The sequence below is a fragment of the Hemibagrus wyckioides genome, linkage group LG22, assembly GCF_019097595.1.
Source record: "Hemibagrus wyckioides isolate EC202008001 linkage group LG22, SWU_Hwy_1.0, whole genome shotgun sequence".
Taxonomy (NCBI): Eukaryota; Metazoa; Chordata; class Actinopteri; order Siluriformes; family Bagridae; genus Hemibagrus; species Hemibagrus wyckioides.
Genome location: NC_080731.1, coordinates 19,343,765 through 19,357,421, shown reverse-complemented (window position 1 = coordinate 19,357,421; position 13,657 = coordinate 19,343,765). Strand labels below are relative to the sequence as shown.

Below are 13,657 nucleotides of genomic sequence, written 5' to 3'. Positions count from 1 at the left end.
GTTTGAGAGTTTTTCTTTTTTCTTTCGAAATAACACAATATTTCCTCAGTTTATTGTATTTTTCCTGCACGGAGCTTCTGTATTTCTGGAAGTTACTGAGCTAATATAGTGAAACTGAAAGCAATATTCCTGGATCAAAGTTTCCACTGTGTGGACGCCTTAAATGAATGTTAACCAAATTAATTCTCTACAGGATCCTTAAAGATCCTGCAGAATGGAGTGCACTTCTGTCTTTATGGAAGTCCTGTTCTTCCTCACCATGAGTTTTCCCCAGGCTTCTGCAGGTAAGAGTGATTCATTATCTTGAATATCTGCTGTGTACATGTGAGACTTAAGTAAGTGAGATATGACATGAAGGTGGAGAAATAGTAGAAATACGCCTGTGTAGTCTAATGAATCAACTCACCTTCAGGAAGTGAATGAAAGTTGCTGTGTTTTGGGTTGCAGTGTGTTTTGTTGTAGATGTGAGCTGCTAAACCAAACCACAGGACAGAGCTGCTCATGTTCATTAGTACACTGCACACAAGTCCGGTTGACCCTTTTTGGTGAGGCCTTAATGGGGAGAGGCTACAGAGGAGAAGTTTGGGACGAATATCTGGTAATAACGCACTAAACCCAGACAAAAGTACCTACTTCTTGTTGGTGGGCTAGGGGTACTCCATGATGTGGTTATAAATAATGTAAAAAAGGAGTAAAGTAAAAAGGGATAAATCATATCCCTTGAACTTATAATGTGTAATATGGTACATCCTCTCTGACGATTGATTTCAAAGACTGACTGGTTCATTATTTGATTAGTTTTGCCTTTCTCTGTGAGTGTTCACCTATGAGGTGGGAGGGCATGCTGCTCAATTTGGGAGCTTTGGGAGAAGATGCAGCTGCTTCGTCTCTGTAATGCTGAGCTGGTGGCGGGTTGATTAGGATCCATGTGTGGAAAACACAGAAACAAATCCAATACAGCAGGCAGTATATCTGTAGTCGGGGACGGGCAAACAGGTCGTGAAAACCAGGAAAACAAACACTATCGGCAAAACCAAACCACAACGTGAGGTAAAGATCAGAAACAACGGTAAACAGGCACAGGTCAAAAACGGTAGTAAATCCACAGGAATGCAGGAATGGCTTGGTAACGATACTTCGCACTGACACATTGCGAGAGTGTTCCTTAAATTTTATTGAAGCAGGAAGTGTTCCTTCAGTGATGCCACTAGAATTCAGGTGAGGGCTCCCTCCGGTGGCAGGATGCCAGTGGCGTTGTTACAGAACCCTCCACTCTAGGAACCCTTCCAGGCGTTCTACGGTGTGGACGGCCCCGAGGGCGCGGAGCGGGTCGGCTGGGGTGAAGGCAATGGAACTCCTCAACCAGAGAAGGATCCAGGATGTCATCCGCGTCAACCCACGAGCATTCTTCAGGGCAGTAGCCTTCCCAGTCTACCAAGTAGGTAGTTCTGGATGGTGTATGATGGGGATCTGTCAATGTCGAGAGGTGGTGGCGGTTCATTGCTGGGAGGGGTATCACCATGATGGGGGTGTGCAGGTCACCATAGGTGGGTGTGGGCGCCTATTTAGGTCCGTCTGGATCCACTGTCTTCAAATGGCTCTCTCCCAGACCTCTCAACTACGATGGGCCCACTCATCCACAGAAAGGAACTCACTCCAACGCTGTTGTTCACAAGTGCAATATGATCTCATATACCGTCCAATTTCCTGGTTTAGCCACTCTGACCATTAGTCTGGGTGTGATAGCCTGACGTGAGGCTGATGCACAAAACACCCTCCAGACACCGGAAGTGAATTGAGGCCCTCTGTTCGACACTATGTCCTCCGGGAGCCCATAAGTCCTGAAGACCTGATGGAACAGGGCAGTGGCGGTTTCCATAGCCGTGGGTAGACCCAAGAGTGGCACCAGTTGGCAGGCTTCAGAAAAGTGAATAATGGCCACTAGGATCTTGTTAAATCCGCCCGAGCTTGGCAGGTCAGTGATGAAATCAGGACGGCATGGAATGGGCAGCGGCTCTAGAAGTCCTGTAGGAAGTTGATGATTTGTCTGGGCCTGTGCACAGGTAATACAAGACTTGATGTAAGTCTCCATGTCACTAGGCAGGGTAGGCCAACAGAACCGTCCTGTACTGCATTGTCTGTTGCCTGGTTGTATGGATACACTGATCAGTGATCAAGGCAGGGAGTTTGTTAATCAGGTGGTGGATTCCCTTCTTGACTATTTCCAGACCTCTGCATATTATTCCCAGTCTAATGGTCATTGTGAGAGAGACAGCAGGACAATAAAAGAGGCTCTGTGTAAGCTTCTGACCAGGCAGATTTGCATATCATATGTCTATTTCAAATTCAAATTCAAATTTTATTGGTCACATATATAATCGTACACAGTATGATATGCAGTGAAATGCTTACACGACTGTTTTGACCCTTGAAAAAGAAAAGGAACAGGAATAAGGACAGAAAAAAAGACAAGGATAAAATATAAAAATATGAAATATAAAATATTAGAATATGAATTATACTAAAAATACGAAATATAAAATATAAAAACAAGTTCACAGTAGGTAAAAAATAAAATAGAATAAAAATATAATAAAATATAATAAATATAAATAAAGTAAGGTATGGTATATATGTATATGTATATAGAATATGTATATAAAATAGAATATATATATATATATATAGGAAGTGTAAAATACAACAACTGTGCAAAATTATATAAAATTATATAAAGTGAATAGTGTGTAGTGCATTAGTGTCCAAGGTGCAGACAGCAGCAGTACAAAATTTTGAAAACTTTTATAAAGTATTTGCATATCATATGTCTATCCATCCATCTATTAAATGCACACCCTTTGAAGTGATGTATGGTCATCAATGCAAACTCCCACATGATGTGACTTCCTCTGAAGACCCTGTCAACTTGGACACAGAAGTGGTCAACCCATCTGTATTGAAGAGTGCTTTTCAAAAAGACATCAAGTCTAACATCACTGTTGCACAGAAGCAACAGAAGGAATGTTTTGCTTGCTCCCTTGACAACCACAAAGACATTCCTGTTGGATCCACAGTTTATGTCAAAAACAATATACGTATCCAATGCATGGTATCCAAGATGGAGACTCGCTTGACTGGACCATACACTGTGATTGAAATGCTTAGCAAAGGTCACATCCAAACTGAGGAACACGAAAACTGATAAAATCTTGAACAACATTTACCATGCTTGTACTACTCAGATGACACTGTTGTGGATGAAGCTGGACTTGTACTTCCAGTTGACAATGTCACAAAAGATGTTGCTCAGAAGGAACGACAACAGGAAGAGAGGACACAACGATACAGCTCAGATTTAGATCTCAGAAACTTCAAAGCAGCCCAAAAAATAAGAAAATATTCCCCAGCAAAGGAGATGGTAATTGTTACAATACATACAGTAGATGTCATTTGTTTTGAACATACATGCTAATAATAATAATAATAATAATAATAATAATAATAATAATAATAATACACTGGCCACAAAAAAATAAATGGTGATCAGTCACAAATTGACAATTTGACAAAATTTTCAATTTTGACCATCATCAATTGAATACTTGTCCAGACCCTAGCCACAAAAATGTGCATATCAAATTTTCAAACCGTTGTGGCCTGTACAGTATACAAAATGATTAATGATAGAATGCTTCCACAAGTTAGGCCTATGAATAAATCTTTCAAGTTTGAGTTTTAAAAAAATCTGCATTTGTGAGATCACTGCATTAACACCAGCTATACTCTTCTGGCACTATAGTTATACTTAATAATAATATATAATAATAATGTATTACTTTTTACATGGTAAAGGGAGGGTGTATATTCTGGTGGGTAAATTCTAGCCTAGCCCATTTTATGACTGGAAGTATAAATTGGCCTAGCCTAACTTATACCCTGGGTATAAACAGCCTAGCCTATAATAACCCCAGGTATACTCTGGACAGGGATATACTCTTGGCTGTTATACCTGGAGGGGATTTGATCTTGTGCTACCTGAGCTACATTTTTGTTTATTTTGTTGCACATTTGTCTTGAAGTTAGAGATAATACTTTAAGATCGAATTTTAAAAAAAGTTTTTAATAATTTGTCAATTAAAATATGCGTCACATCCACGTCTATAGCCCTCGCCTTCTTGAGTGGCAGCTTCTTGAGTGTGCGACCCCCGCGCTAAGCTAACCATGAATACATCCCAAAAAAGAAAAATCTCAGAAGAAAATAGAGAGTTTAATTCTGCATGGACAGATTCCTTTGCCTTAACTGCCAACAATCACATAAACTGTGATTATTTACACCGTGCAATTATGGCAATGCAAGCTGCATTTGGAGAAAGATTCAGCGAGTTCAGAAAGGAAAAAAAACACTCTGTCCTTCCTTGTCACGCCGCTGGACATCGACCCATCCCTGCTGAACATATCTGCATTCACAGGGATAAGTCAGCCCGATCTTGAAACTGAACTGGCCGACCTAGCGGATAAAGAGTTATGGGTGTCCAAGTTCAAAAGCCTGACAGCGGATCTCAAAGAAGTCGTCCTTCAGAAGGCCACTCTCGTTAAAAACAAACTTGTTTTTGAAACATGGAGTGCCATTCCCGACACGTATATATGAACATGAAAAATTATGCATTTGGAGTCCTGTCCATCTTTGGCTCAACATACTTATGCGAGCAAGTTTTCTCGAGCATGAACTTCATAAAGTCGAAATATCGCTCCTGCCTCACAAATGAGAGCCTACAGTCCTGTGTGAAGATGAAAGTCACATCCTACAGCCCCGACAAAGGGAAGATCAGCATCAAGCTTCAGAAACAGAAGTCACATTAAACCGATGAGAACACTAGCATTTAATAGGCTATTATTTTTCAGAAAAAAACATTTATTTCAGACCTGGAGCTGATGTAGTTTTTTATTGTATGTTCAGGTGCTTCGGTTGATTGCTGGCCGAGAAAGAAACCCGAAGAGGATGAGAGCACACCGAAATGGACTTGTCAAAAAACGTTCCTAATTTTATGTTTACTTTTTTAAAACTGCTCAGCTGCAACTATATGTTTTTTTCATATTAAAGTGGACTACGTTTTATTTTAATTTTACACAAATATGGGAAGGACTCAAAAAGGCCTGCATAGTTCAGTGTTTAATTTATTTCAGAGTAGGCCTACACATGCACACTGCACTTCTGTGTGTTGTATTCTGTTGTTGTAACAGGTAAAATTAAAAAAGATTCAAACTTTTAAAAGTTTATCAGCTGTATTATGTTTTGCGGCTCCAGACTATTTTTCTCTAGTGGAAGAGGGGGCAAAATGGCTCTTTTGATAGTAAAGGTTGCGACCCCTGGTCTAGAAGATATAAACCCACAGCAAGTGGATTGATATAACAAATATAAAAATAAAAAAAACACAAGGAACTGTCATTGTTTGGTGTATGGGTTTAATTGCAAAGTATTTACAACTGATTTAATTATAAGAATTGAACTCTTTCTTTTGTCAGACAGAGCTTCTTCATAGATAGATAGATAGATAGATAGATAGATAGATAGATAGATAGATAGATAGATAGATAGATAGATAGATAGATAGATAGATAGATAGATAGATACTACACTCAAGTTAGATATCTGAAACAGCGTTGTCCCTTCCACCATATGCCCCACTGTGTTTTTGTGCAAACTTAAATCCTGTCCTCATCTCCATCTCCTGGTCTCTCCTAGAAAAACAGAGAGAAAGAAACAGGATCAGCTCTGAGCTGAGATTTAATGTGAGCTCAGGTTTTTCTGCTGGATTTTCAGTCCACACACAGATTTTTATTCCATATGACACTGTAAACATCATCATGTCTTACTCTCTCACTTCAGCAGGAAGACACACAGTCACATCAGTCAGACTTGTCGGAGGAAGATTCTCCTTCAGAGGGTGGAGCAGGTTTGAAGCCTGAAACACAGATGATGGACAGACAGTTATTTATCAGTTCATCAGTTCAGATTAAAAACAGGTAAAATATTCATCAAATCTCCTTCAAGAATTAGAAAGTGTAAATCTGTTCTCTGAAAACTTCACATCAAGCTAGTTGAAATAACGTGACTCACATTTTTCCCCAAGAGCTCTATTTTTAAATTAAGAACCATGTATCTCTCCTTTCCCATAACCCCCAAAGCCAAGGAAGTACACTTTCAAATTTGATATCTATATCTTTAGAGTTTCTTAGATATAGATTTAATATTGATCAGAGTAATTGTACCTTTTGTGATGTTGATATTGAAACGACTGTACATTTATTCTTTGACTGTTCATTCAGTAGAGCCTTTTGGTCTGAGACGTTCGATTGGCTTAAAGTTTCGATCAAGCTGTCTTCTCCATTTTCCAAACATGATATAATTTTTGGTTTATTAATGGAAGATGTGAATACTTCATTTGTACTGAATATTATTTTCATTTTGGGCAAATTTTATATTCAACATTTAAAATACAAATTTTAAATGTTGCATATGTTAAATGTTGTTTTCTGTTTTTCAAAAGGAATGTTGGTTTTACTGTAAATCTGTAAGATTGTTAAAATGTAAAACTGGAAGAAGACTGTTTAGAAGACTTTTTAGAAGACTTGTTATTGCAGAAATGTAAACTATTAGAAGGTTTTTTTTCTTAGTTTATTTTCATTTTTATTGGTGCTCTGTTCTTAAGGATCTTCTTATGATCTTGTATTGCCTTATTGTATTTGTGTTTTTTGCAATAAAAAAAAATCGATTTATCTTCCCTCACATAGTATTGCCTGTGCCTGTGGGCTTGATGACGTATTTCTGACAGTGGTTTCACACAGCACATTCGTGGGCATAAGCTGCGTTGTGTCTGTAAACTGTCATAGTCGTACATTTTGGAATCCAACTCTTACAAAACACAGAATTACATACAATAGTTTTGAATTACGTACGATTGTTTTTCACAGTGATTTTATTCCACACTCACCAGAGTTCTTCTTCTTCCAGACCATAATTCCAGCAACAACCGCAACGAGATCAACAAGAGCCACGAGAACACCAACGATGATAGGCATCAGTCCTCCACCTGTTAAATCAGCACAGAGTCTTTATTATCTGCTGCATCAGGAAATCAGATTTATTGTTTATACTGTATGTGGAGTTGATCAGGACCTTTTGGTACTTCTAGCACTAACTCCTCCTTCAAGCTGCTGTGCTGAATCACGCAGGTGTAGGTGTGTTTCTGCAGATCCTCAGCTGGGACTTTCAGAATGCTTCTCTTCTGGAAGCTTCCATCCTGGTTGGGTAATGTATCTCTGAATTCCACATTCTTATACACCAGACGGCCGTCCTTCCTCCAGAAGATATTCACTGCTTTGGGGAAGAAACCTGTAGCGTGACACACCACCTCTGGAGAAGGCGAGTGTTTCTGGATCACTGATGCTGTAGGAGGATCTGCAGAGACAGAAATATTAAACGTCTCTTCTGTTCTTCATGTAGAAACTCCTCATGTGAACCCTGATGAGGAACAAGCTGTATTCCTGCTGAGGACGTTTTTTTTATCAAGATGGAAAAGATAGTAGAATTTTTGCAGGGGGAAAGTTTACAGCTGAAATAAGTTATGTACAGATTGCGTGTGTAAACTTCTCTACTGTTTGCATCTTAACCAAAACACAACAGCATCACAGGAGAGTGTAGTGTTTGTGTGTTTGTTTGTGTGTTACAGTAACAGATCACACACTTTACCATTCCTCTCTCTGCTGTAAAACATGTACATCTTTAACCATTCGATACAGATGTTCTCCAGGTAGTTCTTCCAGTGTACAGTATAACCAGGATCATTATCCCACTTCTTCTTGATGATCTTAGCTTGAGGTTTAGCTGCAGTCCAGGTTCCAGTTTTCAGATCCAGACTGATGAAATCTTCTCCATCATAACCGAACTGATTGTATCCTCTAACAGTCCAGTCAAAATTAAGCTCACAGCCGAACATTCTCTGGAGTGTATGAAGTCCTACACACACACACACACACACACACATTGTGTGATGAATCTGATACTTATATACAGCTTTGTCTCTGACTGTTACTAAGCATTTTAATTTTACGTTCATCTTCACCTTTAGTGTGATTAAAGCTTTTCATTACAGTGTGCAACAGATGATGGAGATCTTTCTGGTCACTCAATGTACTCTCCGTCTCTATGTTCCAGTAATCATAATCACTGATCTTCGGTATCCATTCAACCCTTGGGATCATCTTCCTGATGTTACTGTCATAGTACACAATCTGTCCTCCATCCACCAGACCCACAGCAGTGAACTCTGGGAAATTAATTCCTGGTGTGACAGCAGTGTAGAGATACTGCAGAGAGTGTCTGACTGTTGAAACATCACAACAAAAATCTGGCTGAAGATTTAGATTCCGAGAAAAAGACAACAGTGATAAGGAACAACTGTGTGAGAAAATAAAACCTTGAAAGGAAGCAGACTGAAAAGAGAACTGAACTCTTCTGAGCAACACCGGATAGAGGATATCAATAAAACTATCACATCTGATTTTATTAATTTGCTCTTTTTCACTCTTCATCCCACTGTACTGTGGGGAATCACTACAATTATGAGAATGAAACAGTGTGTTCATATAGAGATGTGTTTTATTAAACAGTCATTAAAACATATCCTACAGTGCTGCTGAGATCTGAATCCTGATTGGTCAGAAGGTGTTGATTAATTCTCTATACCAGCAGCTCTGACAGAAATGCAGCTGAAAATCACAGGTTTATATTAATGAACTCATCCTATTATTAAATTGTTTCCATGGCAATAGCTGTCAGGAACAGCTGGACAGTTCCCTGCCAGGCCCAGAGAGGGCGCTGGCAGGTGAACCTTGGAAGCCTGCTTCTTTGTGTGTCTTTTGTTACGCCCTTCCTATTGGTCCTATCCTGATTGTGTCACCTGTATCCCATTAGCCCTAATGTCTACCCCTATAAATAGGGATCCTTGTGTTTGTGTCCTTGTCCATGATTGTTATCTGTACCGTGGTTTCTGTTGGGCTTTTGTTTAAGTGCCATGTCCAAGCTAAGGTCTAGGTTTAGTTTAGTTTAGTTAACCACGCCATGTCTAGTGTTACGTTTGTTTCCCTATGTCGCGTCTTAAATGTAATAAAAGCAGTGCTTCGCTGAATCCTGCGCATGGGTCTCATTACACCGCGTGCTGGCGTGCGCACACACACCACGGGCGTCTGGGGTCGAGCCCCGCATAGGGCGGGGGTCCCAGACGTTACAATAGCTTTTATTCATCCATATCTACACCAAAACAAGCTTTTCTCTGTGGTTTAAATGTGTTCTCTATGTACAAAAGCCAGCATTTTCATTTAAATATTAAAAATTGAATAATAAAAACCCACCTGCAGATGTCTGAGGACAAGCAGTGATGAGGAACAGCAGGATTTTCAGTGAGGAACGACTGAGGTCCATTCAGTAAGTGTTAGGACTGAGCCTGTAGACTATGGAAATTCATAACCTTACCCCATTTTGAATTTTTTCTGCCATTAATAAAAGGAAATACTCCAACATATGATACTTACTCTTCCCTACATGTGAAGGAATATAATTTAATAGCAGCACAGTCTTACTTATTTCACAGCCTCTCCACATTTCACTATAAAGCCGAGCCGCAGGGCTTTACTCAGTTTCACTCAGAAATACATCACAGTATAAAAGAAAACACCTGCAATTTTCATTTATGATGGGTTTATGAGCTTGTGCTTACCTCAGTTCGGTTTTTTATCAAAACATTTGGCAGAAGAGAATTAACTGAAGACACAGAGCAGAGCAGATGATGTGTCTCCTGTGTGATCCTGTGATTATGGGCCACTTACAAAGTAAAACAAAAAAGAGAACATGTAGGAGTGGAACGACACAAAACCAGTTTAATGAGTAGGGAAACAAGATGTTCTGACATAAACCTGTTAGAGACTGTGCGTAGAATCTGTAGCATATGTACATGTAGCTATGGATAATAGACATGGATAATATTAATGTCAGTGTTTAATAGTAAAAGAAAGAAAGAAAGAAAGAAAGAAAGAAAGAAAGAAAGAAAGAAAGAAAGAAAGAAAGAAAGAAGCATTTTTGGAGTGGCATGTAAGGTAAAATATGTACCAGTAATAATACTGTAAAATATAATAAATAATATACAATTTCTTACTATTTTCACTATGGTGATCATATCCATTAAATAAAATGCTCTGTGACTTGAAACTCCGAAAGCATTTTGTAACATTTGGTGAAAAGTTTCCCATTCTTGCAGCTTCAATAGAATATCTATCATAAAATAGAGAAAAAACAAAACAAAATAAAATCTACCATCAGATCCACTGGGAAAGTATATTTACATTTACAGCATAGTATGTGCAGGTCATAGTATGTGTCAAGCGTTACCAGACAAACTGGAAAAGCTGTGTGTATAATGAATTGATTCTTATCTGTAACCAGTAGTGATTCAGTGAGTCAGATAACTTGTCTGACTTTTTAGGCGACTCGTTGCCATGTTTTAAGAGGACATTTGTGATGGTGGTTGTTCTTTAATTGATCTTGACCTTGATCTTAATTGAGTGACTCTGGTAGAGAGTCACTCTACCTTCTATTTAGGAACACCACCTTACAATATTTTCATTAGGCAGCGACTCCTGCACCAAGACTCAGTCATTTCAAAATAATTGAATTACTTCACTGAATCATTATAGCAAGCAAAGCTAGTGAATCGGTTTCCATAACAACAAATTTAAAAGCGGTTACAAGCTTCTAATACATAATGCACACAATACACACACACTGTAGTGTATTTAATTATATAATCAAATAATTAAGAATCATACAGGTGCTCTGGGACAAAGGTACTCTGACTGCCCCCTACTGGTTACACTGTGCCCACAATGTCCACACACGCGCACACACAGATAAATATTAGTACTACAGCAGCTAATTAACAAAATCTATACAAATGCATTACAAAGCTATTTTATAGCTTATTTAAATATTTCATCAAGTATTTCATCGCCACACACTGTCCTAAATGATAATGTAAAACACAGAAAAAAAGGAGTGTATATATTTTTTAAATTAAAAATATATTCTTCTTAAAATAGAACTGCTAACATTTCATTCTGGATACTTCATTAAAAATATGTCTTAAAAAAATGAAACATAATTGAGTATTAGAGGGATTAAAGTTACAGTGTTTTCTCGTATTTATAATCAGTGTGAGTTGTGAAGTAACAGGTTTTTATGAATTACTGACCTTTTAATTAGAGTAAACAGGAGGTGATATGTTTCAGTGCGCCACCTAGTGCTCAACCAGGGCATCTGTACAATCTGTAATCATTAACACACACACACACACACTATTTAAACATCTTGTTACTATACTGACTTTCTCCTTTAGGGCTAATTTAATCAGTAATTTTAGGATCTGTGGAGTAGTGACATGTGATGTCTTTGGGATCATCTTCCTGATGTTACAGTCGTAGTACAAATACTGATCTCCATCCAGCAGACCAACAACAGTGAACTCTGGGAAATTTATTCCTGGTGTGAGTGCAGTGTGGAGATACTGCAGAGAGTGTGTGTCTGTAAAATAAAGAGAGGATTTTAAACAGTATTGATTTAAATAATACCACACAACAACAACAACAACAACAACAACAACAACAACAATATTCCAGAATTCCACAGCATTTCTGGTTAATAAACAAATTCAACCAACAGTAATGTTTAAAATATCTTTAGTAACGTGTTATTTTAAACAGAAATCCAGAGGATTTCTTCAGGATTGTGATGAGGTGGTCAGAAAGTGGATGAATAAATCAGTAATTAATAAATCATTGTTTGGTTTCTGTGACTTTTTATGTGCACAGGGTATACAGATACAGCATGTCTTAATTTCTGTCTGAAAAAATAGAAAATCCCCGTGGAGTTTGAGAATCACTGAGTCCAGAATGTTATATGGATGTTTGACAGATTGTGAGAAAGCCTGGACATGACCTGAGGTACATCTGTAACACCTCAATCAGAAACCTGCTCCTCAGCCACTGTAGCCATATAACAGACTACAGAAATCACAGCTTCTTTCATAGAACTGAAGGATGAAGTAAATATGTATAATGTTTATCAGAAATCTGTGGTTTAAACACTCGATGAGTATTTTTATTCCTTACAAAATCATGGTACAGTTGTATCTGCTCTCCTCTATATTTAGTTTAACACATTTTGTGTGTCACATCCAGTGTTTTCTCTGTTTGTTGTTGGTCCAAATCCCCAGAATACACAGCATTTCTACACCTCTGTCCTGTGGCTCGGTTTAGCGGCTCACATCTACAACAAAAACACACTGTGACCCAAAACACAGCAACTTTCATTCACTTCCTGAAGGTGAGTGGATTCATCAGACAACACAGGAGTGATTTCTACTGTATAACAGCACCGCCTTCATGTCATATCTCACTTACCTAATGCCCACATGTACACATGAACACAACACAGCAATTATTCATGATCATTAATCACTCCTACCTGCAGAAACCTGAGGAAAACTCATGGTGAGGAAGAACAGGACTTTCAGAAGGACAGAAATGTGCTTCATTCTGCAGAAATTATTCTTTAAATCCATCTTTAAGGATCCTGTAGAGAATTCATTTGGTTAAAACTTATTTACGGCATTCACACAATTAGGCTTTTTGCACGGCGCTTAACCCTGTTATCTTCGTTCTAAACACAGCTTTTAACCCTAGGTAAAGAAAGGTTTCACACCTGTAATTTGAAAGCGGTGTTAGCACCGCATTTGAAACCCTGCTCTGGAATTGCTAACCCCGCATTGCGGTGATAAGTTTGTTCAGTGTGAAATGGTGTGGTGTTTGCTTGTTGCTGCTGGACGCTTGGCAACAGACAGTCAATCAGAAATCAAGCAGTAAGGCTCATGTCACATCAGTAACCAGAAATGTGCGCCGTGTACACAGGTTGCCTGCTGTTCATCCGATCAGTGACACTGACACCACAAATATGCAAATAAGAACGTTCACCTGGGGTTTAGGAATGTGTAATGAATACCCAGGATTAACAGTTAACCCCAGGTATAGTATGAGCAGTGTGAAACGTGATTACAGATAACACAGGATTCCATTAATCCGGGGTTTAACAATTTCAGGTGTGAAAAGCCCTAATGAAAACTCTGTTCCAGGAATATCGTTTTCAGTTTCACTACATTAGCTCAGGAACTCCCAGAAATACAGAAGCTCTGTGCAGAAAAAACACATTAAACTGAGGAAATATCACATTACTCCCAGAGAAAAAAGAGAAACTCTCAAACTCTCAGACTGTAGATGGCGCTATTTAGCAACATAACTGCATCACTATTTCTCAACGATTAAGATATCTAGGTCCATGGTGTCTAAGAACGGATGGAATATTAGCACTGAATGATTAGAGCTGGTTATATAATTTTACACAATGTAACTGAGGCAGCGATAATGTTGATGTTAGCTTGCGTCTTCTTTTTTGTGTTGAAACTCTTATGTTATAACTGCTGAAATACATTCAGTACTTTAACTGATAAAGCACTCTTACTTAACAGAAAGCAGCTAGCGGCTAGAAGATATA

General features: G+C 38.5%; 1 protein-coding gene across 2 annotated transcripts; it reads right to left on the bottom strand.

Annotated features, from left to right (window-relative positions):
* Positions 1-5,463: 5,463 nt before the first annotated feature.
* Positions 5,464-10,321, bottom strand: LOC131343402 (BOLA class I histocompatibility antigen, alpha chain BL3-7-like). Of its 2 annotated transcripts, none has more exons than XM_058375071.1 (10): positions 10,212-10,321; positions 9,973-10,016; positions 9,777-9,880; positions 9,412-9,503; positions 8,124-8,384; positions 7,751-8,017; positions 7,178-7,459; positions 6,993-7,091; positions 5,875-5,963; positions 5,464-5,739 (listed from the first exon to the last, which is right to left on the bottom strand). In XM_058375071.1, the coding sequence occupies exons 4-9, from the start codon at positions 9,479-9,481 to the stop codon at positions 5,908-5,910; spliced, it is 1,035 nt and encodes a 344-aa protein (XP_058231054.1). In that variant the 5' UTR covers positions 9,482-9,503; positions 9,777-9,880; positions 9,973-10,016; positions 10,212-10,321; the 3' UTR covers positions 5,464-5,739; positions 5,875-5,907. The 2 variants fall into 2 exon arrangements, with proteins under 2 accessions (XP_058231054.1, XP_058231053.1); XM_058375070.1 differs by having other exon boundaries at positions 9,412-9,510; positions 10,212-10,318.
* Positions 10,322-13,657: the final 3,336 nt, after the last annotated feature.

Excerpts from the sequence above, each read along its gene's own strand:
- LOC131343402 (XM_058375071.1), bottom strand. The coding sequence starts at position 9,481 with ATGGACCTCAGTCGTTCCTCACTGAAAATCCTGCTGTTCCTCATCACT. Across the intron at positions 8,018-8,123 it reads AAGCTTTAATCACACTAAAG|GACTTCATACACTCCAGAGA; the intron begins GTGAAGATGAAC and ends GTGTGTGTGTAG. Across the intron at positions 7,092-7,177 it reads AGTGCTAGAAGTACCAAAAG|GTGGAGGACTGATGCCTATC; the intron begins GTCCTGATCAAC and ends CTGATTTAACAG.